This window comes from Protomyctophum parallelum, assembly GCF_964188405.1.
Source record: "Protomyctophum parallelum genome assembly, chromosome: 14".
Lineage (NCBI taxonomy): Eukaryota > Metazoa > Chordata > Actinopteri > Myctophiformes > Myctophidae > Protomyctophum > Protomyctophum parallelum.
The window spans coordinates 46,651,648-46,663,517 of NC_139709.1; the positions used below are offsets into that span (position 1 = coordinate 46,651,648).

Genomic DNA, 11,870 nt, shown 5'->3' on the forward strand with positions numbered 1-11,870 from the left:
AAGTCAAAGGTGAAGTTTACAAAGTGTTGAGCATTTAACACAAGTTGTTAAATGTCCCAGCCATATACTAGTCAAAGCCCGCAGCAGATTCGTTTTAACCTGCCATGCATGTCGGGAGCCACGGGTGATTTTTAACCTGCAGCACGGGATTGTCTGACTAACCAAACGTATTGTATGCACCCCGGAAAGACATGAGAAGATGGCTGGATAGTGGATACAAGGAAGAGTTAGAGCTAGACGGCATTTTGGGCTGTATTTGGCTGTATTAAATGTTTGGGTCTGCTGGTAAAATTCTGGTTATAAACCAGTTTTCCAGAAGTGATTAGATTAGAAAGAGGACAATGAAAGAGGGAACATATGGCCAATAGTTTTTTTATTCAATAGAAAAAAATATATATAGACAATCTTTTCTCAAAGGCTTGAATCACATACATACAGGAACAGAAATCTTTTTTTTTTTCTTTTTTTCTTGAAAACAACTCATTCTGTTTTCTTTCAAGGCCTACAACGAAAGGAGCTTTAAGATGAGGTTAGAAATATTATTTCTGTTCCCATATAGATCCACGTACTCATTCCTGACAAGATAATTGAATTTAAAGCGGAAATGGTTCAGATAACCAGAAGCAGCCGCAATACAGTTAACCACTTAGCCTGATTTTATACTTTGTCGTAGGATGGTGTTGTTGTAAAAATAGGCGATTTTTAATGACTTGCCCAACATAGGGACACCAGGGTTAACTGGGGACAATACCAGAGGTGAAGGCGCATACACAAAATATATTCATGAAGCGTTACACTGTTGCGTGAAATGTGATACATTGTATACACTCGTTTGTGTGACTGTATGCATAAGATATACTGTAAGAAGTAAGGGACACCTTCCTAATACTGAGCTGTACCCTCATGTTTTACTGATGTGACATTGTGTCATACATTATGACATGTCTATAAAAAGGTGATTTTAACTAATAGTAACAATAGCTCAGGCGGTAGAGTGGCCATCATGGGAGCTAGAAGGTTCCGGTTTCTTCTTGCTTCTCCTGGCTCCTGTGTCGAAGTGTCCTTTTTCTCTGCCTTCTACGTTTATAATCGTAGGTAAAGCTAACGGTATTTAAGGTGCCAACTACGTACATGTTCGTATTTACCTTTTAGCATTGCTTCGGTTACAATGGAGAGTGTCCATTATAACAGGATTTTCTGTAAAGCTTTGAGCGCTGTCCATGGTGAGCCGTCGCGCATCCCGACAATCGTAAATCATTTGTGAGTTTGTATCGCATCAACACAACAATAGCCCCCACCTCACTGAATAACCCGGAAATGAAACGAGGAGCGTAGAGTGAGAGCGGGATGCGTGGCATACGTTACGTGTGCTTATGCTGCCACCTAGCGGCAGTAATAAAGTTAAGCAAGACAGTGAAGTCACTGAACCCCATAACTGCTCCCAATGAGCCGGCGTCTTGCATGGTAGCCTCCATCATCAGTGTACAATTGGATAAGATTGTAGCTTTAACTAACCAAGTGGAATTAGACGGGGATCAGATGTTAGATTGGGTTAAACCTGGTCAGTTTATAACATGACATCATGTGTCCCTTATATCGTTCACATACAATGTACACTCATTGTAATATGAGATCATTCTGTGTACTGCAACTGTGTTGAAGTTCCCTCTGTCACTCACCAGTGACCAGTGTCACCAAGTTCAGTCCATAGTGTGTTTGTGCATCTACATATTTTCTATGCAGCGTGTGTGTGTGTGCACGTGCGCGCGTGTGTGTGTGTGTGAGCCTATACACCACAGTATCAAACCAAAATCAGTTATTTTCAACAAGCGGCACCATTGAGTGACATAGTATAAATTAGGCTTTGAGCTTAATGCATAATTCATCGCACAAGGATGTTTGCTTGCCAGAAAGATAACAAGATAACATTGCATCACGCCGGGACATGTTATAGATACAGTAGGCCTATAGCAGTCAGTTGCACCAGCTGTACGCAAGTTCTCTCTTCATTTTATATTAAACAATACGTTGAAACTAGTTAAAGCTGTGCCGAGTTAAGGAGAAAGATGTAAGATTCATCTTAGGTATAGGCCTACATGCTGCTGCATAGTCCACCCTATAGGCTATTGTCACAGAATATTTTCAGCGAACAGTGTAATTCTTGGTAGTTTATTGCCGTGTTGTTAAATTACATAACCCAAATGCAAACGGTCATTATGATCGAGGATGAGGTTGTTGCCTACTGTACTATTTTATTAACATTCATCAAATGATAATACTATTCCATCATAGACTGTTAGGTTTACATATGTGGTGGTGAGTTCATTGTTTTGTTTTTATATAAAGTAATTTCGGAGGCAACAACCTGTCATACTCATTAACTGTTTCTCGTCCCGGGATGTGGTCTCGCCGGAGGGTGGAGAAAAAAGGTTTTGTGTGTAATTGTGCCTGTCAGCAGCTGAGTAATCCTCAGCTTCTCCACTCGTGGAAAAACCAAAGCACAGGCATAAATCTGTCATCGTGAATTACTACTGGGTATGTAATCTGTCACAGAGAATTCACTGGCCACGCCAAACGGCCAGTATAAATCGCCCCTCCAAGTTATCCAAAACTATGCAGGATGCACCATGACTTTCACTATTTTACAGAGGACTTTACGCTTACTAACGACTAGGGTGTTTAGATTTATGGTAAGCTGTAACTTATGCCTGTTTTGTAACTATTTCAGCTGCTGCAACATTTGAACTCAGCAGCGCATAAACTACAACCTCAATTATAAATGATGTTATGTCGCACACAGCCGGCGCAATCTACAGTTCTCTGTGGCTATAGCGACACCGCGGTACTACAGAGTATACACAACATCAGTGGTTCTCCATCTAGATACCTAGATACCAAACAGAACCTTACATATCTGTATGTACACTCGGAGAGTGTACAAATGTAACCGAATGGACCCATTCGGTTTCATTCGTGCACTCTCTCTGTGTCATGGGGGTAGTTTGTGGCCCTAATGCAATATCAAACTGGTTGGGGGGGGGGGGGGGGGGGTTTGTCTTGAAATTAAAAAGGTTTTTTGAGAACCACTGCACTACATGAAGTCTTAAGTCTTCTTGGAGCACTGCGATCCCATCCTCCAGCAGTGGCAGATGGTGTTGAAGAGGCGACAGCGGCAGGAGGCACACGGGTCGCAGCAGGGCTCGTTAAAGGAGCAGTTCTCCATCAGCCTACTGCAGCGTCGCGCCGGGCCCGGGGCCTTCACCCGCTTCTGCTATTGCACACCACACACACACACACACACACACACACACACACACACACACACACACACAGAGACACAGACACAGACACACACAGTCACACACAGTCACACACCAATCAACTTTATTGTTACATCACTGGTTTACAGATATAAAGAAGTGGGTGTAAAATACATTTCTTTGCATAAACTGAGCTCCATCATTGTTTCAATCCAATCCAACTTTATTTATAGAGCACATTTAAAAAGTCCAAGAGTCCAAGATAAAAAACATAGTATAGAGATACAAATATACAATGAGGTCAAGGTGGGGGGAAACGGTAAAACAAAAAATAACTCACTCTGGGACCTGGGTTAAAATCGTAAGTATCAACCTCCAGCAGCAGCTTGTCTGCCTATCTCAATGCCCTTTCTGGGACGTACAATTTTAAAAGGTCCGAAATCTATGGAGGCGCTAGCCCATGAAGAGATTTAAAAACAAACAATATAATCTTAAACTTAATCCTGAAACATGCAGTGCAGTGAAGCTAAAACGGGAGAAATGTGGGTCACGCCTTCTTGTGCTTGTCAGAAGGCGTGCTTCCGGCGAGCCGCCCTGCGTCCGAAACACCGTTACAGATTTACCGTGTGGGGGTCCCCAGAGGGTCCCCGGAACATCCAGACCCCCAGGATGCTCCCAGGGGGGGCGGCCCTGTTCCGGCGAGCCTTCCCACGTCCGAAACGGGTCGAGAAATGACAGTTACCGTGTTGCAGCTTTCCATGCTCACGTACACATACACGTACACATACGGACACACATAGCTGCGTAATGGAGCGGAGGCACCGCTCAAAAAGATCAAGATATCTATGCAGACACACACGCACACACACACACACACACACACACACACACACACACACACACACACACTATGCATTGCATAAGACCAGCATAGTGTAAATCCACATAGCAGTAGGTATGTGATGTGTATGATTAGACATAAGGTGCACACAGAAATACACAGCAACTTTACAGAAAAGGCTAAATCCACATAGCAGGGCCACAGGGAAAGTAAAGACTGCAGAGAGGAGGAACATGATATAGGAAAATATCTTAAATTCAACCAAGTGTATCTGTGACTGTCGGAGAGAGAGCTGGGTGGAGATCGAGGAAGGGTGAAAAAGTGAGATACAAACAGGTCAAGATGGAGCAAGATATATACTGTAGAGAGAGATTAAGACAGTGGCTTTCCCTTCGATATACTGTACTAGGGAAAGCCAATATTTCTTCAGTATTAAAGGGGAGAACAAAGCTCATTGACTGACAACAAAACATTGTTTGGAGTTTGGAGTTCCCAAACATGAGGTTGATGTACCAAACAACTTACAGGAAGATGATCTCCCTGGAGTGGAGAGATTCTTCTCCTGGCAAACAAGCGTCGGTGGTTTCCTTGGCCCCAGGCTACAGTTGGAAACACAAGATTTTTGTTAAGAGGCCTGGTTTTTATGTCCGTGAAAAACAATCCAGTGCCTGACCTTAGCCCCTTTTAGATGTTTATAGTCAACTTCTGATTTATAATTCTGATTTCCATTTTCCATTTTCAACGCCTGAGCAGCTGATTTGATCATTTAATGTGGCCATCCAATTTCTCTGTCACAGTGGGTGGGCTAGTGTTGGTTAATTGGCGAAGATTACATGCAATTATATGGCCATACTCATATTAGATTAAATCAAATCAAATAGATAGATGTATTCATTTCACGATTGTGAGGAAATTGAACTTAGTTATCTATAGGCCTCAATGTAAAAAAATCTTATAATGGGTGTAAATGCCATTTTATACTTCGGCGCACAGCAACACACATGGCATGTCATCAGTGCTTCAATAGCTGGGGGGCGGAGTCACCTGGGGGAAAATGTGATTTGCTATCCATTTCTTCAATGCAAATGGTGCTATTTTCAAATATGATTATTATATTATTTAAAAAGAAGGTGGCTTGCGCACATCCAGTTCCTTGGCTGGTGCTGGACTAAGGTAGATACATACAGTGAAGAAAGTAGTCCGCACACAGGCTTTGCTCCAGTAGTGTTTTATTGTATTTAAAACACCATAAGTTAAGGCACAACGTTTCGGCCGTGAACAGCCTTCATCAGGTGATAGTAGTTAGTATGTGACTACCTCCCTTTTATCAAGGTTGTCACGTCACGTGACTGATGTTGACTGGGTAGGTAATTTACAAACAGACAGTTTAAAAAATATATATATGGGGGCACGGTGGCACAGTTGGTAGTGCTGTCGCCTCACAGCTAGAAGGTCCTGGGTTCGATTCCCGCTCGGGACGCTGTGGGTGCTGGCGGCGTGTTTCCTCATCAGTGCCCATACCCGAAGGCGGGGTTGGCGAAAGGGCCTTTCTGTGTGGAGTTTGCATGTTCTCCCCGTGTCCCCTAGGGTAGGTACCCTCACAAAAAACATGCAGTAATCCTGGTCACTAAACTGCCAGCCAGGGCACCTGATGGAGGGGAAAGGAACTGGTTGGAATAACGTGTTCCTTCCACGCGCTACGTCCAACCAGGGAAACTCCCCCCTGTCAGGTGTAAAGGAGCAACTTGGACACTCAGGCATGAAGGAAGCATGAGTTCAAGTCCGTTGCTCTCCCCTTGTCCCCCATATATGGGGACTAGGTTGGAGGAGGGTGTGTAGAGCCCAGGATCACATTAGATGATTGACACAGGGGTGAAAATGGGTTACAAAATCGTGGGATAAAAAAAAGAATATATATATATATATATTTTTTTTTTTAATGTTTTAAATATTTTTATACATTTGAGATTTAGCAATTTTTTGTTTTTAAGATTATTTAAAGACAATTGAAGGCTTAACATTCAAGATTCAACATCACTCAATTACTCTCTGGACATTGGCCAGTAAAGCCATCAAGACAAATTTAAGTGGACGAACCCAGATAACTGACAAGTACAGAGAAGTTATACGTGCATCTCAAAAGAGGCAAAATAAACCGGCTAAATAAAATAAAGTAAAGGGTCAACATACAGTTCAGTTCACACAGGGGAATCTGATTGCTAAGCCCTTGCTCACTTTTACAGGGTTTACAGGAAGGCAGATAACTCATAGTCCTCATTTAGCCCATGGGGTTGTAGTGTGCGGGGGGTGTAGGTGTGTGTGCCAATAAGCCTCCCTTCTCAGGAGGAGGTTATGGATATCTCCACCTCTCCGGGGTAGCTGCACCCTCTCTATGCCCACATATCGGAGCGATGCCACGGCATGGACCATTTTATTAAAGTGTTGGGCTACTGGGCTTTTGGGATTGGTGTTTCTGATGTTGGATCTATGTTCTCTGATACGTGTTTTCAGGGCTCTGCTGGTTTGTCCCACATATGAGAGGCCACACGGGCACGTTAACATGTATACGATAAAGCGTTCTACAACCGCTTTATCGATGACATCTTTATTGCGTTCTCTCAGGCACAAAAGAGGACCTTGCCCATTTCCATGGCTACCTCAACAGCCGCAATGAGCATCTCCGCTTCACGGTGAATGCAGATAAAAGTGAGTCTAACTTCTTAGATATCAAGGTAGTCAAAGTTGGCAACACGCTCACCACCAATCTATATTGCAAACCAACTGATTGTAATACTCTCCTCCGTTGTGACTCTTATCATCCCACAGCCCTGAAAAGGAGCCTACCTATCAGTCAGTTCAACAGAGTGCGACCAATATGCAGCACAGAGGAAGCCTATGAGGAACAGTGTCAACGGATGTCAGTAAGGTTCACACAGAGAGGATACCCAGACCAATGGACCCAGGAGGCTAAAGACAAGGGCTGGGTTTCCCAAACAACACTTCTTGGTGTAAGAAGTGCAGTGTAACTTCACCACCAGATGTGACACTTTCAACCATCCACACACAGGCAAGGCCATTCAAATCAGAGGAACAATTACGTGCTCAACCACAAACGTCATATACATGTTAACGTGCCCGTGTGGCCTCTCATATGTGGGATAAACCAGCAGAGCCCTGATATTGTTCTGTGTGTGTGTGTGTGTGTGTGTGTGTGTGTGTGTGTCTGAATCCCAAAGCACACACAATCGCAATGATAGCCATGTGTGTACAATATTGTCTCAGTAAATACCAGAAACTATTAATCTGTCCACGTTCTTCCTTGTACTAACTAATTCATAATTTCACATCAGCAGTAAATCAATGGTATACTCAGGTCTTCCCTAGAATTTGGCCTGAACCTGCATTTCAACCTGGCATATCTATTCTGGGCATGTCAGATTTAAGAATGAAAACAAAGAATGCGTCTCACAGAATGCGTCTCGATGTGACTCGTCGTGAGCTTGTAAATCAGTTATTTAGAATTTTGTCATACAACGAACAAAGTATACAGCAGTGGTTCCCAAACCTTTTCATGTCAAGGACCCCCAAATTGACACGAATTATCTTGCTCCATAGATATGCCAGAGACACCCATAAGAGAAGATTGTTACGGCTCTATAACAATCTAATTTCAAGGACCCCCAGTTTGGCATGAATTAGAGTCTAATTCATGCCAAACTGGGGGTCCTTGAAATTAGATTAGATTAGACTAACCCCATTTAATGGCATTTCTATCTCTGGGACCCCAAATTATATAGTAAAATCTATGTAAATGTAACTCTTGAGAGTGTACAAATGGAACCAAATGGACCCATTAGACTATCATTTAGCTGGGGACCCCCTGGAACTCCCTCAAGGACCCCTGGGGGTCCCCGGACCCCACTTTGGGAACCACTAGTATACAGGACTTCATGGGGTCAGTATGGGTATTGGGTTTGTTTTCCTGCCGCAGCACCACCCATGTCTGTGATTGGCTAGAATCTGTCCTGTAGCCTGGCAGGAGCCTAGAGGGATTGTGCTATAATTATTAAATTACATTAAATGACATAGTTGTAACTTGTAAGTCGGACCAATTTCAAAACATATTCAAGAATTGAGGATCTGTGGCCTGCTGCTATAGTGCTGTGCACAAAAATATATATAATGTTGGGAGATTTTACTACAGTTTGTGAGCATTTTGCTGCAGCCATGGACACGTATGCACGCACGTGTGCGCACACACACACACACACACACACACACACACACACACACACATACACACACACATGCATGTCCATCATCTTGTCCACGGTCATTTCATACTTCTTGTTGAAAGACTTTGATCCCACTAGGTAAACACATGCCTGTGACTACCACACCCACACCCACACCCACACCCCCCCACACCCACACCCACACCCACACACACACACACACACACACACACACACACACACACACACACACACACACACACACACACACACGCACACACACACACACACACACACTCTCTCTCTCTCTCTCTCCAGGCGATCAGAGATCTCAGCTTACTGATACGTCTGGGGAAATCTAAATGGAATGAACTAGGCTTTTATGGACATGGTAGCAAACCTATGACCACTGCTTTAAAACCAATCCTTTGTCCTTGGATCTGTTTGCTTTCTTCTGCTGCTGTCCTATTGTGTGTTTTTTGCTTGTTTGAGAATTGTACACATTATTATTACACTTTTTGTTTTCATGTTTTCTTTTCTCTTTTCTTGTTTTGCTGCCCATCATGGTGGTATGAAATCCTTTGGCCTGCCCTGTGCACATCATGGATGCCCTCCCACTATAGTGGCATGAAATCTTTTGGCCTGCCCTGTGCACATGCCCTCACTCATGTGCACACGGATATCTATTTCAATTTTGAGGAACTCCCAGCGTAGGGCCAGGGGAGCATCCAACCCTCCCCACATATGGTGCCATCATCGCTGCCAATCAACATATATTTTAAGGACATATTTTATGTAAAGGTTTAGCTATAGTATAGTTAATGCCATGAAAGTATTTCAGTTTACCACATAAACAGATGGGGCATGCTTTTCCAACTTTCATCGTTCCCAACTTGTATTGTTCCCAAGTAGGCTGTGCCTCTAGCTCTTTCATCACTGCTAATTTGCCGAAATCATCTTTTCATTGGGTTAAGAGAAAAGAAAACAGCCTGGCATATCCGTTATAGATGACACATTATGTTAACCGCCCATATAGGGTATAGACGGCTTCTGTAATGTTTATGTTAAGTTAGCTGGAAATGAACACTGAAACCCTATAGGCTAGTTGAATACCCCGGGCTCTATACTAGGCCCTCTCCTATAGTTTCACTAAAATATAATTGCAGGATATAGCTACTGTAATCTACAAGCTCACAACATGTCTCTCTGCAAGGCGTTGTGAACTTGTAGATCTTCTATTTTATAAATGTTAACCCGGAATAAGGATGCTATAGGTCATTAGAATCATGTACAACAAACACACAGGAATTTAACTTGGTGATAGTGGTTCAGGTGATGGTTTAAGAACAGAAAACAGGAATATATGTCACATCATAACTGAAATGTGATGAAAAGGGTACTGAATTATTCTGATTTCTTCTTCTTCTTCTACTTATCATCATCATCATCATCATCATCATTATCTTACTAACCTTATTCCAGTTCTACACTCTAGTGGAAAGCCAAATGTGATATGTGATAGCTGGCTATCCTTTTCCCTTTGTTATTTCAAGAATAATGCCAAGAGATTAATGTTTATAATACAACAGAAAAAACAAATAAATAATAACACATGACAATATTGGAAAAGGACCTGTGGGACTATAGCGAGAATTAATATCTTTAATTTATAGACCAATATGCACAATTTGCACATGCATGATTTTCCCATCAGGACACGCCCCCCTAATCTGGACTGAGTGGCAAAACATTGAGCAGCATGGAGTGTTGGAGTTTGGAAGCACTCTTGGAAATCACTCAACCGTCCTGCATATCACCTGTTTGTTTCTAAATGTCACATAATGCAGGAGGCAGCAAAATGTTGTGTTATTGAAAACAAGTACTTCCAAACTCTGACACTTGCAGGGCATTTCTTGACAGAAAGTAGCTCATAACGTTTCTATGGTGGATTTTCATGAAACAAAAACTTTGCAGATAGAAAGAGGATAATTCAAGCTTTTCGTTCAGCTGCAATTTTGGTGAGTTTAACATTGTTTAATGCAACAATCAGACAGGACTTTTATGTTTGGATGTATGGGCTGTCAAGGCCAGAAAGTAGTTTTTTGCCACTCAGTGGGCGTTCCCGCATAACTTCCATGTAGGCTACGATGATGTCACGCGCATACGCTCGAGGCTACAACTCAATTCATGGTGCAAAATATATTTGTATGTCACAGTCACTATAGTTCTATTGGTCTTGATTGATTGATCGAAGTAGGCTATTTATTTAGTTTTCATAGTGATTCTGTAGCCTTTACTATACTCCCATCCATCGAGACTCGATCGAGAGACAGATCCAATTGCCCTCTCGCCATCAGAATAACAAATTTATCTTTCATATCGAGTGATATGCCTTTGCATGTATAGCCAGGTGCCCAGGTCTATTTAGAAAAAATATATTAACGCACCTAATAAGCAACAGAAAAGGGACCTTTTAAACTCAACATGTAGCTTAGTCTAGAGAATATTATGACAAACTCATTCCACCTGTTGATTGCTTGGAATGAGACATGAGTGACAGCGTGAGGAAGCTTGCTTGAGTTATCATTTTATGACACTAAACATAAAAGAAACATGCCTATTATGTCAATAGCCTACCATTTTGCACATAGGCCTACATCTAATCACGACGGGAGTCGGGAGAGCGTGACATGATATTTAATTGACGCACGATCTTTTTAGCCTATAGTGTATTCATCTTAGAGTATCTAAGGTATTAATCGACTGTTTCCAACGCGCTGTGCCTGTGTGCTGTGTCACTTCAATTCAATTTGTGAAAATTAACTGTTAATCTGAAGCCGGTGGTGTTGTGGTGCCTCACCTGAATCATGTTCGTGCTTCTTGCTGCTCGCATCTCTCTCTGCCAACAACGGGAGAACCACTGAGAGCAGGAAAATACCCAGCAGATACTTCCACATTCTGAAGAAATCTGTTAAAATGTTGGAATTAAATGTTGAACAAATCAACTCAAAATGATATGTCCATGTGCTCCTTTCAGGAGAAAAAACTCGTTTATGTTCTATCAGTCTCTCTCTCTCGGGTCCCTTTAAATCCAACAGGCTGCTGGCTGCTTCTGTCCTGATGTTGGGAGGGAAAATAGGGGCGGTGTGTGTGTGTGTGTGTGTGTGTGTGTGTGTGTGCGTGCGTGCGTGCGTGCAGCATGCTAGTAGAGACTATCAATTGCCCTGGCCCCTAGAAGTTCATACCGTCCACCCCCTAGCTGGCCCCAAAGCAGAACCATGCTCCTTATTATAACTTTAGCCTAATATGTCTATTTTCTAGTATTTTAAATGGATGGCATCATGGCAATTTTCTATGGTTTATGTTTGGATCCTCAAAACCGAAAACAATTCAGTGATGACATCTGCCTTAAATCATCAGAATGTCAGACGAGGTTAAATCATCAGAATCTCAGAAAGATTTAATACGTTTTTCCATCTTTGACTGAATACCAAACGACGAGTAAATTATGCTTAGACGGTTAAACCTGACCTT

General features: G+C 42.5%; 1 protein-coding gene across 2 annotated transcripts; it reads right to left on the reverse strand.

Moving 5' to 3' along the window:
* Positions 1-365: 365 nt before the first annotated feature.
* On the reverse strand, positions 366-11,409 carry LOC310871007 (uncharacterized protein). 2 transcript variants are annotated; one of them, XM_083782436.1, is made up of 3 exons: positions 11,197-11,409; positions 4,627-4,700; positions 366-3,268 (listed from the first exon to the last, which is right to left on the reverse strand). In XM_083782436.1, the coding sequence occupies exons 1-3, from the start codon at positions 11,291-11,293 to the stop codon at positions 3,104-3,106; spliced, it is 336 nt and encodes a 111-aa protein (XP_083638562.1). In that variant the 5' UTR covers positions 11,294-11,409; the 3' UTR covers positions 366-3,103. The 2 variants fall into 2 exon arrangements, with proteins under 2 accessions (XP_083638562.1, XP_083638561.1); XM_083782435.1 differs by having other exon boundaries at positions 366-3,271.
* Between the last annotated feature and the right edge of the window lie 461 nt (positions 11,410-11,870).